Source organism: Meles meles, chromosome 9, assembly GCF_922984935.1.
Source record: "Meles meles chromosome 9, mMelMel3.1 paternal haplotype, whole genome shotgun sequence".
Lineage (NCBI taxonomy): Eukaryota > Metazoa > Chordata > Mammalia > Carnivora > Mustelidae > Meles > Meles meles.
In genome coordinates this window covers 66,421,988-66,435,574 of record NC_060074.1, presented here as the reverse complement: position 1 = coordinate 66,435,574, position 13,587 = coordinate 66,421,988, and the positions used below count along the sequence as shown (strand labels likewise).

General features: G+C 39.9%; 1 protein-coding gene across 3 annotated transcripts in view; it reads left to right on the top strand.

Annotated features, from left to right (window-relative positions):
• LRP2 (LDL receptor related protein 2) overlaps positions 1-13,587 on the top strand; it is a 209,281-nt gene that overhangs the window by 98,756 nt on the left and 96,938 nt on the right. For all 3 annotated transcript variants that reach the window (XM_046019204.1, XM_046019203.1, XM_046019202.1), the window contains exons 22-30: positions 1,327-1,566; positions 2,713-2,832; positions 2,940-3,056; positions 5,022-5,399; positions 6,602-6,850; positions 8,242-8,453; positions 9,397-9,581; positions 10,717-10,945; positions 12,207-12,384. In XM_046019204.1, the coding sequence (XP_045875160.1) occupies positions 1,327-1,566; positions 2,713-2,832; positions 2,940-3,056; positions 5,022-5,399; positions 6,602-6,850; positions 8,242-8,453; positions 9,397-9,581; positions 10,717-10,945; positions 12,207-12,384 (1,908 nt within the window). The remainder of the gene's footprint in view (positions 1-1,326; positions 1,567-2,712; positions 2,833-2,939; positions 3,057-5,021; positions 5,400-6,601; positions 6,851-8,241; positions 8,454-9,396; positions 9,582-10,716; positions 10,946-12,206; positions 12,385-13,587) is intronic.

The following is a 13,587-nucleotide window of genomic DNA, read 5'->3' as shown; positions in this document are numbered from 1 at the left end:
GCTTTAGGAATCTAGGTAATTGAAATATCATTAATAGATAATGTTACCAATGATTTCTACCATTGATTTGGACTATATTGACTAACAATTTTTTTCCCCCTGACTTTGCCTGTTGGGTCACCAGTACAGTCACGACATCTTGGCAAGCACCTCAGAAAGTCATGTCGAAATCAATAGGTTATAATCTTTAGTATGTGAAAGGATAGTATTTCAGAATAGGTACTTGGAATCGTGGCATTTGAAAATCTATGTGCTACATTCCCTTTCCCCGACTTTGGAGTAAAATGGGGCTGAAATTGTCGTCTTAACGTTTATATTTTTCTTTAGTGGTAATCTAGTCTATAAAGTCCGGGGCCTAATGAATGCTATTGCAGAAAACAAAAGCATCCCCTTAAAATGTAAAAAAAAAAAAAAAAAAAGGTAAAAAAGAATTGAAATCTAAGAAATTTCTATCAAGGTGAGCTCAATGGTAATAATAACCTGTTTTTTTGGAGAGAAAGAAGAGGGTCAGATTTGAAAACAAAAGTGCCCACTTGCACTTTTTTGTAATTTCTAAAGTTTTCTCTCTTTTGTCTATTATCTTCCTGTTTCTGAAAGTACACATTTTTGCCTGAATATTTTATCAATTTGCATTTCTTGGATGGCACATTTTCAAGGTTTCTGCAGAAACTGATTAGAGGAACTAGCTTAGAAATAATGGATGGGCCTCAGATCACACCAACTAGAGATTGAATAGGGAGCTGGGTCCTAATTCTCCCAAAGCCTGAGTTTCCTCATCTGTAATGCAGATAATTCTGCATACTTACCAGTATTCATGTGAAGATTAAGAGAGAAAAAAAAAAATAACACGAAGCACTTAGAGAAATGCCTGGTGTATGATAATTGCTAAAGAAATGTCCGCTAGTGATGATGAGGCTGATGATGAGAAGGACTTACACATTTCTTCCTTTTTTAAATCTTTACTTGTTTGTTTGTTTATTTATTTATTAAGGTTTTATTTATTTATTTGACAGAAATCACAAGTAGGCAGAGAGGCAGGCAGAGAGAGAGGGGGAAGCAGGCTCCCTGGCAAGCAGAGAGCCTGATGTGGGACTCGATCCCAGGACCCTGAGAGCAAGACCTGAGCCAAAGGCAGAGGCTTAACCCACTGAAGCACCCAGGCACCCTCTTCCTTTTTTTTTTTTTTTTTTTTATTAAGTTCCATTAGCCAGCCTTTCTTCTCATTTGGTATATTGTTCCCATTGAAAAAGAGCAGGGCCTTTACAAGCTAAGAACTCGTCTGACATAGAAACAAACATCTTGGTGACCAGTTTGTTTTCATTGTAGATAATTCCTGTGCACCTTCCGCCTTCACCTGTCACCACGGAGAGTGCATCCCCGCACACTGGAAGTGTGACAAGCAGTTCGACTGCGTGGACGGCAGTGATGAGGAGAACTGCCCCTCCCAGGCACCCACTTCCTGTCCGGCATCTTTCTTCACCTGTGATAATCACCTGTGTATCCCGAGGAGCTGGCTCTGTGACACAGATAACGATTGCTCGGATGGATCTGATGAGAAGAACTGCCGTAAGTTTGGCACGGACTTCCCTTGGTGGGTCAGCCTAGCGAACAGATCTGAACAGTCAGTAGGCCTTGCACACTTTCCTCCAAGGCTCACACAGTTTTCACGATGTCGTTGTCACGTCTGCTGCATCTGTCAGTTCCCATATCAAGTGGCTGTTAAGATCAAAGACACCAGAAACTTTGAGTCCCCCTGAGCGTGGAGTTCTGTGGATGCAAAACGAGGAACTGGTCTGATGTCTAACATCCAGACACGAACTGGGAAAGAACTGCTCCACTGACTTTCCACATATTTAAGGCAAATTTGTGTGTTTCTAAATACAAATGATCCAGACATTTGGCTACTGGTTTTTGTTTTCATTTCATAGAGGCAAACAGGGGATAAAATACAGAGGCATGGGAAATTTAAATTTCCATTAGAACTGTCTGCCTGCTTTTCATCTTGCTAGTTCTGATTCTTTTAGGTTATTGTTTTTGTGTCTGTAATCATGGTTTAGGGTGGAGTTCCCTGGATGAACGTCTAGTCTTGGTTGCATGACTTGGCAAGTCACTTTCCTCCGTAGCATTTGGTCTTTAAGACCTCTTTTAACTTTCACATTCTGTGAGTCTCTATTTAATATGGCTTCATGTGGATGGGCAGCCAGCAAGCATGTCTGACTCTAAGGCTGTGTCTCTTCAGCATGGTGGGACCCTGGTTTCTAGAATTAATTGTTCTGCTTAGATTTTGGATTAAATGCAGTTGTGACCTGTGTGTATACTGTGGCTACTAGGCCTGTGGGTCATGCCAACCGTGACGCCTAGTTGGGCTCCATTGCTTAGCATTTCTGTGGAGCCACAGACACCGTAATACTCATGAGGTGTGGTCCAGTCCAGGTTCATGATGCTCACTTTGAAAGTGTAGTCTGTTTTTCAAAGTTTAATCATAGATTCTAACTCTGACCGATAATCCTTTTATTCCTCTTTCTGAAAAACTGTCCTGGCTTTGCATGCTCTCACTGGGCTGACTTTGGCAGTGTGGCCAATTTGAAGGAATTTTGGACACACATACAAATGAGATGATTTGTATATCTCCTTAGCATTTTGCAGTTTGACTCTAGTACGCACTGAACAAGAAATAAACTGTTACTTGGTTTTGTTTTTGAATGATACTAGAACTTACAGAGACATGCCTGCCTAGTCAGTTTCACTGTCCCGATCATCGATGTATTGACCTATCTTTTGTCTGTGATGGGGATAAGGACTGCATTGATGGATCTGATGAAGCTGGTTGTGGTAAGTAGATTGCTTTATTTTTATTCATGATGTTTAAAAATAATCTCAGTGTTTAGTGGCTTTCTCCTTGAGCTAATTTCTAATGCTTTTTTTTTTCTCATTCTTAGTAATTAATTGCACTGCTTCTCAATTCAAATGTGCCAGTGAGGGTCGATGTATTAGTAGCATATATCGTTGTGATGGTGTTTTTGACTGTGAAGATCACTCTGATGAGATAGACTGTTGTAAGTACCATATATCTATCTGCAGGTTTCATTTTTCTTAAAAGATTTTATTTATTTTAGAGGGCAGGGGAGAGAGGGAGGGTGCAAGCAGGGGGAGGGGCAGAGGGAGAAGAAGAGAGAGATCCTCAGGCAGATTCCGTGCTGAGGGCAGAGCCCAGGGCGGGGGCTGGGTCCTAGGACCCTGAGATCTTGACCTCAGCTGAAATCAAGAGTCCGACGCTTAACCAACTGCACCACCGAGGTGCCCCTGCATGTTTCAGTTTTATTGGCATTGATATTACTGCAGGTTTTCCCTAATTTGGATAAACTTGGGAGGGAAGACAGCCTGACTTACAGACTATTATCAAAGGAAAATGGTATTGTACACACAGTAAAGTTGACTAGGTATTCCCAAATAATGACTTACAATTTGTGAATCCAGTGGTTGTATAAATGGGCACGTTCTAGTAGTTCTTAAGTAGGTTAAATATTTCTTAGATATTTTTGTTCTTACTATTAATTTTCTTAGGATATCCTAAATTAGTGGGTTTTAAGTTTTTGGGGCTTCCTGTACATAAAGATGTCTTAATGGTTTCTTTTAAATCTCAGTAGAGAGATCAAATCATGGTATAGATGGTGTGAAGTGGTATTTGATATTGACTAAAATGAATTCATTTCAGCTAGTATTAGTTGAATATCTGCTGAGATATTCCTTAGAGAGGGTAGGAGAAATTACATAACATAAGAGATAGCTGAAACAAGGGATACAGTAACAAGGGCCTTAGAAATGGTACAGGTAAAATTCAGTTGAGGTCCACAGAAAAGAAATTCCTTCCAGTCCTACGATTCAAGGAGGACTTCGTGGAATAAAAATCTGATGGATCTATAATCTCCATGGTCTGAGACCTATAGTGGATGGGATCTCTTATTGCTCACTTTTTGTGTTAAATAGATTTTATATTGTAAATAAGATGATCGTTTGTTAGAATAATGGTGTTTTGGGTCATAAAAAGTAGGTTTTTATTCATCTCTTTCTCCCCAGTCAGTAAAAAAAAGTGTTTAAATCTATGAATAAAAAGAAAAGTTAAGGGGCACCTGGGTGGCTCAGTGGGTTAAGCCTCTGCCTTCGGCTCAGGTCATGATCTCAGGGTCCTGGGATTGAGCCCCACATAAGGCTCTCTGCTCAACAGGGAACCTGCTTCCCCACCCTCTCTCTCTCTCTACCTGCCTCTCTGCCAACTTGTGAGCTCTGTTAAATAAATTAAAAAAAGAAAAAAGAAAAGTTAAATAAAATGCATAATACTTTATAGATGTGTACAGCACCCAGTAATTCTTAATCATTGATTTCCTGTTTCATGTTGAAAACATGAAATTCTTATGTGATGGTTTGTGGTTAAACTGTCAATTGCCATTGACTTGCTGTGGCCTGACAAGGCGCCTGGGAGGAAGCTTGGGTTTACCCCTGTGAGATAGGGAAGCACTCTTACCTCTCCAGGATTGCTCAATGAATAGTGGAAAGTTTACAAAGAAGTAAGGATTTACTGTCACCTTTTGTTTACTTGAGGTATGCTGGTTTCTTTGGGTATAGGTTGGTTGAGGGTAAATTAATAACATCAAAATATATGATATTAAACAATGAGTTCAGAGTAACAAATTAATGGCTGTTTAAGCTGTATTGAAATGCACTGGTGATTATTTAATAAAGAGGCAGACAAATTTTATTTAACCTGTAATTGAATAACATTAAATACATAGGAAACAGAATTTTATTTTGACTTAGGAACTTGTCAGACACATAAAGATTTCTCTTTACCACAATGTTTGAAAACCCTATATCATTTTAGACTTTACTATTAAATTTGTCATAGTCATTATCATAAACCTACCATTGATCCAAAATCATTTCCTCTGAATCTAGGAATTATATAAAAAGGATTATGAATTCATTGCATTCACAAGCCCATCTCCCCCATGCATTTCTCTTAGCAACTAGGCCTCCTGGGATGTGCCACCCAGATGAATTTCAGTGCCAAGCAGATGGTGTTTGCATCCCGAAGAGCTGGGAGTGTGATGGGCACCAAGACTGCATCTCTGGATCTGATGAGCACCATGGCTGTGCCCCCAGGACCTGCCCTCTTTCTCACTTCCTGTGTGACAATGGAAACTGCATCCACAGAGATTGGCTCTGTGATGGGGACAATGACTGCAGGGATATGAGTGATGAGAAGGACTGCCCCACTCAGGCCTTTCACTGTCCCAGTTGGCAGTGGCATTGCCCTGGCCATAGCGTCTGTGTGAATCTGAGTGCAGTGTGTGATGGCATCTTTGACTGCCCCAATGGGACAGATGAATCCCCACTTTGCAGTAAGTTTCCTGACCACAGTTTAATGGCCATAAATTCATTCTGAGCGCACAGTGGCCTATTGGCCATCACGGTTGTCTCAGTCCCATATAGCTTTAAGGAAGGGATTTCAGTTCCTCTATGAGTTCAAATCTGTGTAGGATAAGCATCATGGAATTCAAATAAATCACCATTGGCTGCTATTTCTCATTAAATCCTTTGCACTTGGTTCTGTGTTTTTACTTAATTTTTAGAAAAATGAGACTAAATGAGGCCATTAGATTGTCAAATTAAAAAAAAATTTGGGGGGGGCTGTGGTCCTAAGATTTTTCTAACTTTAATATTTTCTAATTTCAATCAGAACTTGCCACAAAACAAATGAAGTTCGGGGATTTGTGTTTGCTGTGATTAAAATCCTGTGATTGGCATGTAATCCTAATTGCTGTCCTTTCTTTCTTTCCTTTTTAATCAATGCTCACTCTAAGATGAACCCTGGCCAGGTATGATTGCAAAATATTTTAGATTCCTATGATTTTAAATGGGTTATGTTTGTGCTGAAAATATTCTAATCATTTTGACTGACTTCCCCCTCTAGAGCGTGTTTCATATCAGGACTCTGAAAAATAACTTAGAGTATACACACGACAGTGGAGGGCATTTGCATCCCAGGCATAAGACTGACTTTGGGTGGCTTCAGGCATTGCTGTTTTGGCCCGGAAAGGAAGCAGTGGTAGCGTGCTGGTGGATCTGTGCCCTCTAGTGTTCCAGCTGCTTCCCTTTTCCATTTATTCACTTTCATAAAGCTTTGAGCCCTTGCTCTTGAATGTCAAAGTCTTACCTTCCATTTCTCTGTAGGTAGAAGAATGTCAGGAAGCAAGTGGGAAGTAATTTAGGTCTCTTTGCATGCTTTATCGATGACAGTTGTGTTTCTTGATGCCAGCAAGATTTTCCCAAGTTTCTCTCATTGAACTAAATGGAGTTACAATAGAGAGTATAGTGAAGAAAATGGTTTAAGTCCAGTGATTGTGAAGCACAAGTCCTTGAGCAAATTAGAGCAGATACTGATGAGCCTATGGGACTTACCCAAGTGAGTGCTTCTCTTAGTTCTTCCTGGGTATTATGTTGAAGGTGCCAGCAGGCTATATGACAAATGTTACAACAGACGAAACCAAAAAAGCAAAGATTCCTTCCTGACTTTTCTCCTTTGTGATTCTCTTTATTCTAGACCAGGATAGCTGCTCAGATTCCAATGGTGGTTGTACTCATCAGTGTATTCAGGGCCCCTTTGGGGCTCAGTGCCTGTGTCCATCAGGATACCTTCTTGCCAACGATTCTAAGACCTGCGAAGACATAGATGAATGTGATGTCCCAGGCTTTTGTAGCCAGCATTGTTTCAATATGAGAGGTTCTTTCCGGTGCTGGTGTGATGATGCATACACATTAGACACTGACAGAAGGACTTGCAAAATTACAGGTAATGACTGAACTTGAAAGTAAACTAACTCCAGCCAGTATAACTAGCACACTCCAGGATTTAAGATCAAATGTTTTGTGCAGGCGTTTGACAGTGTTGGAGTCAAATGGACTTGAATCTTGGATGGGTGATGTAACCTCCTTAAACCTCAGTTTATTATGAGGATTAAATAAGTTAGTATTCATAAAGGTCTTGGCATATTTTGGAAAATAGAAGTTTAAACATAAGTAGGTGGGTGATTTTCTATTATTTAAAATACTATCAATGGTTTTTGTAGTATTTAAAAATGATTTCTATATCACATTTAAGTTAATCTTTATATAATGCTTGAGTCAATTTGAGTCAAATTGAGTCAATTTAATTCAGTTTCTATGATGTGAAAGTGATTATAGTATGTGTGAAGCTATTGATTTGACTGCTTCAAAAGTGACCAAATAAAGAAGGGTAAGAAAAAATAGATGGTTCCTTTCTTTTTCAAGTAGGAGTGTGGATGGTAGACAGTCCAGGGGATAAAGTTAGGGGTAACGGCTGTGTGCCCTGCTAAAACTTGGCATCAATTATTACCAAAAAGGAAATGGAGAAGGGATATTGAGAGATAATTAAAAGTCTCTGCCACAGCTCAGTGCCTCAGGCAAAACAAAAATATTTAAGAATTAATTCCTGTTGTTAGGAAGCCTGCATTCTAGGAAGGAAGATAACATTCAAAAGTAAGTACAAAAATAACAAATACTAACTGGAAAAGTGCAAGGATAGTTCCAGATTGATAGTGAGACAAACATTGCAGTATAATGCAAGGAAGAAAGCTATTTTGGAAAAAGCTTATATTAAATACTCGTGAAAATCAGCTATTAAGATAAACATGAAATGAATAAATTATTTTTATAGGGACTTCTCTTTGTTTTTCCTAGTACGATAGTTTGGAGTTAAATCTTCCTTCTGTTATCAAAAGTATTGCATCAAATATTTAAGAGGTTTTTTAAAAAAATTTTTAATTTTTTATAAACATCAAATGTATTATTAGCCCCAGGGGTACAGGTCTGTGAATCGCCGGGTTTACACACTTCACAGCACTCACCATAGCACATACCCTCCCCAGTGTCCATAACCCCATCACCCTCTCCCTACCTCCCTCCCCCTGGTCACCCTCAGTTTGTTTTGTGAGATTAAGAGTCTCTTACGGTTTGTCTCCCTCCTGATCCCATCTTGTTTCGTTTATTCTTTTCCTACCCCCCAGGCCCCCCACATTGCCTCTCAAGTTCCTCATATCAGGGAGATCATCTGATAGTTGTCTTTCTCCGATGACTTATTTTGCTAAGCATAATACCCTAAGAGGTGTTTTAATTGTGATTTTTCCCACATTCATTGACATTTTGCATCTTCTTCTTGGACAGGATCTGAAAGCCTGTTGTTGCTTGTGGCAAGTCGGAACCAGATTATTGCTGACAATATCACCTCCCAGGTTCACAGTATCTATTCACTTGTCCGGAATGGTTCTCACATTGTAGCTCTTGATTTTGATTCAGTCAGTGGTCGTGTCTTTTGGTCTGACGGAAGTCAGGGTAAAATTTGGAGTGCGTTTCAAAATGGAACAGACAGAAGAGTAGTAAGTACATTTCTGCTGATCTTAAGCCTGACTAGTCCCCCTGTCTTGGGTCTATTATTCTTACTCACCCAGGAGAACAGGTCCTACCTCATCCTGGGTATTCCCCTCTGGGCTGCATTACACCCAGAAGGCCTGGATGTTCATAACTCCCAATACATACAGGTATTTTAGAAAAGAATGTGGCCTCTGAAGGCAGATCTGTGATTCTGAATTCCAGGTCACATGATCCTGAGACTTAACAATTTTTTCCCCCATAGTGGATGAGAACAAAGGAAAATATGTGGGAGTTAGGGGTTGCTTTTCCTTAGTTTTAATATGGTTATGTTTCTCGATCCATCTCCCACAGTTTCAGTTTCTTAACACTTGATGGTAACACTTAACACTTTCTCAGCCCCGTAGGGCTTTATTTTGTAATTGTTGCCATTTAATCAATAAAGAGATTATTTTTGCATGTGAACATTATAAAGTTTCAGAGATTTGCCAGTTTAGCGAATGGATAGAGCTTTTGTGTAAGTGCAGAAGGTTGGGGCACCTGGGTGGCTCAGTGGGTTAAGCCTCTGCCTTCGGCTCAGGTCATGATCTCAGGGTCCTGGGATCGAGCCCCACATCGGGCTCCCTGCTTGGTGGGGAGCCTGCTTCCTCCTCTTTCTCTGCCTACTTGTGATCTCTGTCTATCAAGTAAATAAAATCTTAAAAATAAGTAAATGCAGAAGGTTTAAGCGGTAGAAGTATCCTAGAGTATTCAATGCTACAAAATGTATTATATTTTTCTTGGAAAGCCCTACTGTTGATTTGGTGGTTAGCTACCTGGAAGATAAAATTTTCTCATCGTCATAAGCAGTCATAGGAGTTTAGTTGTCTTATTGTAGATTTTCATATTATTTCAATGTTTGTATTTATTAATTATCTTTAGAATTCACTTTGTATTCATTTTTGTCTTTAGATACTTAACAGTGGTATCACTATGACTGAAAGTATTGTGGTAGATTGGGTAGGTCGCAATCTTTACTGGACAGATTATGCTCTGGAGACAATTGAAGTATCTAAACTGGATGGTAGCCACAGGACCGTGCTGATTAGTAAGAATGTATCAAATCCAAGGGGCCTAGCATTAGATCCCAGAATTAGGTAAGGCTTTTTTTTTTCTTTTTTTTTAATGATATTGCTGTGACATGATTGTGAGGGGAAAATAGTAGTAACCTGATGTGGCTGATACATGCATACCTCAACATTTGAAATGAAACCTTGTTTAAACATCTCTGTAGAAATGGTAACCACTGTCTACGGCCATATCATCCTGAACGCGCCCGATCTCGTCTGATCTCGAAAGCTAAGCAGGGTCGGGCCTGGTTAGTACTTGGATGGGAGAAATGGTAACCACCCGGAGGTTAATTGGTATTCTTCCTTTTATCTGTTTAGTCGTCTTCATAAAATACATAAGAGCAATTGGTTGTTCACTTGAAGAACACATGGATTCATTAGCTTGGTAATACAATTATTGAACTGATTATTATAGAATTATATAATTAGGTCTCCAATGAATGCACATAATGGTATCCCATAGATGGGCCAGTTTGTAACTTTGATATCTTATTGTTACACAACAGCAACAACAAAAAGCAAGATTTTCCTGCTTAAGTTTTATGTTATTAGAGTTCCCTTTTAGGTCATGTGGGGAGGAAAGTGTTTGCCTGCTGGTCAAACAAAGGGAAGGAGAAATTCTCCCATGTGCTTTGAAACCTTGGATGGCTTCCTTCCTTGAATTTACTTCAGATTCTCTAACTTAGATTCTCTTCTGTAGAATCGTGAGTTAGGTAGATGATACTCGATGGCAATCCTGACTTCCTAGGTATTTTAAAGTATTACACACCAGTGCAATTTAAGATGGATCTCTGATGATGAACAAGTGACTCTCTTATCTTAAAAAATGACAGGGTAGATAAACAAGGCCAGATGGATGTTTCTAGATCAGCTATTTGCGGATTATAGAGAAACATGAATAGACATTGAGACGTTTCATTGTCATAACGTTCTGCATGTTTTATGAACATTTTAGGAACACCCAGGTGGCTTATGAGTGCATTATGATTACAGTTTTACTTGGGGACACTCAGAGGAAATAATACACTCTGTACAGACTTTCTGAACTGGAGATGATTTGTTTTAAGCAGCACATAAAGATGTTGTTGTCTTACTTAAAGTGGCAGTTATTTCCCAGGTCGAAATACATCCTTTCGACTTGGTAACAAATTTCTTTTTGCAGTGACCATTTGATGTTCTGGTCTGATTGGGGCCACCACCCTCGTATCGAGCGAGCCAGCATGGATGGCAGTCTGCGCACTGTCATTGTCCAGGACAAGATTTTCTGGCCCAGTGGCATAACTATTGACTACCCCAACAGACTGCTCTACTTTATGGATTCCTATCTTGATTACATAGACTATTGTGATTATAATGGACAGCATCGGAGGCAGGTGATAGCCAGTGATTTGGTAAGTTGGTATAGAGGAAGACTAAACTGAACCCATTAAGAGTAGCTTATTTGAAAGCACATACAGTAATAAGAAAACTAAGAAATGAGTGATTGTGTCTTAGACATTACCGGGTCAATCCAGGGACTGTCAACCGGAGTGAGAGCCAATCCATCTTTTCTTACCAACAGAAAATAAATATTTTTATTCCAGTTCATGGTCAGATAGTGCCGTGTCCAGAAAGGATTAATCGTTTGTGCGATTTAGTTGATCTGTAGATGCTGATCTGTTGCTTCTATGGTTTAGATAAGTGTGTTAAGCAAAACTTAATGATTTCATATTTAAATTCCTCAATTAAATCATAGCCTGTTACATATTTGATATCTTTCATTGGATATGATTGGAGTATAACTGTTATACAATGCTATATTGGATTCAGGTGGACAACTTATTGATTAGACAATTCTGTACGTTAATCAGTTTTTATTCAGAAAATTCCAGTGAATTTACTTTCACAAGTTAAATGGGAAAATACAGAAAACATGTATTTTAACCAAAGAGCTATTCCTGACTTCGATTTAAAATTGTCATTGTTGGGGTGCCTGAGTGGCTTAGACAATTAAAGTCTGACTCTTGATTCAACTCAGGTCATGATCTCAGGGTCCTGAGATCAAGGCCACATCAGAGTCTATGCTCAGCATGAGTCTGTTTGGGTTTCTCTCTCCCCTTTCCCTCTGTCCCTTCCCCTGATCATGCTCTTCCTGTCTCTAAAATAAATAAGTCTAAAAAAGTAATAAAAAAAATACAGTTGTCATTGTTGATAGTTCTGTGGCTTTAAGGGACCCTGGCAGGGCCTCCCTACCTTCAGAGAATAGGTATCTACTATCAGATTTATGTGAATCTGTGACTGGCAGAGATAGCACTGGCTAAACAGTGGTGATAGTGGGCTGGGGGCTGAGGCTTGGGAGTAGGGGGTCATCTTACTTTCTGGACTAAAGTGTTGCTTTTGTTCGTAAAATGGATGCCCAGAGTAATTACCAGAGTAAAAAGGAAGACTAAATGAAACACACAGGTGAAACAGTTTTGGGTGATAGTGGGATATATATAGGTCAAACAGTGCATTTTTTTATGTCTCTTGCACAATGGCTTCCCCATGTCTTTATGAAATAATTAAATGCTAAAGGAAACCATCTTCTTGGACAGATGCCCTTTTCCTTTTGTATATTAGTCACCTTGTTTTTTATTTCTGGGCAAAGTCTCATTGTTCTTTTTGGCTTCACAGATTCTGCGACATCCCTATGCCCTTACTCTCTTCGAAGATTCCGTGTACTGGACTGACCGCTCAACTTACCAGGTTGTTCAAGCCAATAAGTGGCATGGTGGGAACCAGTCAGTCATAATTCGTAGTATTCAGCAGCCCCTTGGGGTTGTTGCAGTCCATCCTGTGAAACAACCAGAGGGTAAGTGGTACAGAGACACATGCCTGGGACTACCTTGGAAAACATGTGTGCAGGGAATGCTGAGTGTACAGTGTTGCAGACCTGTTTGTTTGGGCAATACGTTTTCCTTTCCTCTTTACCAACCACTCCAGTCCTAACCTTTCCATTACTTTTATTTACCGTGGTAGACAAAAATCTTGTGTGTAACAACAGCATATTGAAATTGTGTCCTTTTATTCAGCAGTTGGCTTCTGTCTTTGGGACGGTCTCAGAATCCCCATTTCCTTGGCTGACAACTGGAACACAGACCAGATAGTCTCTTAGATCCTTTTCTTGCTACCGCTCTGTGGTTTAAAGCAGCTGATTCTTAGGACTTGTTTATTATGGCAGCGGGTGAACGTTCCATGCTGCAGCTTCCCCAAGTCATCCTAAGTGTAGGGTGTGCATGGCTGGGTGACTTAAACATTTGGCATTGGTAGTGTTCTTTCTGGTGGGAAGAGGGATAAGTCGCTTAATCCTCACTTAATCTCTCTTAAAAAAACAAACAAGAAACCCTCCTTGTAGTACTTTCTCATCATGTCTCAGAATCTGGCCCTTTTTCTTCCTTGTCTTTCTTCCATTTACTCTTGCCGCGCTGGACTTCATTTTGGTCCCGAAGCATACCAGGCTGCTTCCTACTCTGAACTTTTCTACCAGTTCTTTCTACTGCCTGGAACACCCTTCTTCCAGACTTCTGCTTGAGTTGCCCCTTCAGTGTCATTTTGGATTCTTTCAAATACTCTTCGGTGGCCCTTGGCTGCCCTACATTCAAAATAGCTTACCTCTCTCGTAATTCTTCTGCTCTTCACCTATACATCTTGAAATCACATCATTTATGAGTTTAGTTCTGTCTCCTTTGTTAGAATATCTGCTCTATGTTTACAGTGTTCTCAGTGCTCAGAATGGTGTTTCAAACATAGTGAACATGTTTTGAGTGAATGAATCTAATGCAGTATATGTAATGACATAAAAGACCCAGAGAACATCCTGTGAGTTGGGGATGCACACAGGATCCCTTATTTTTTTTTTTTTTTAAGAATTTATTTATTTGACAGACAGAGATCACAAGTAGGCAGAGAGGCAGGCAGAGAGAGAGGGGGAAGCAGGCTCCCTGCAGAGCAGAGAACCCCACGTGGGGCTCGATCCCAGGACCTTGGGATCATGACCTGAGCTGAAGGCAGAGGC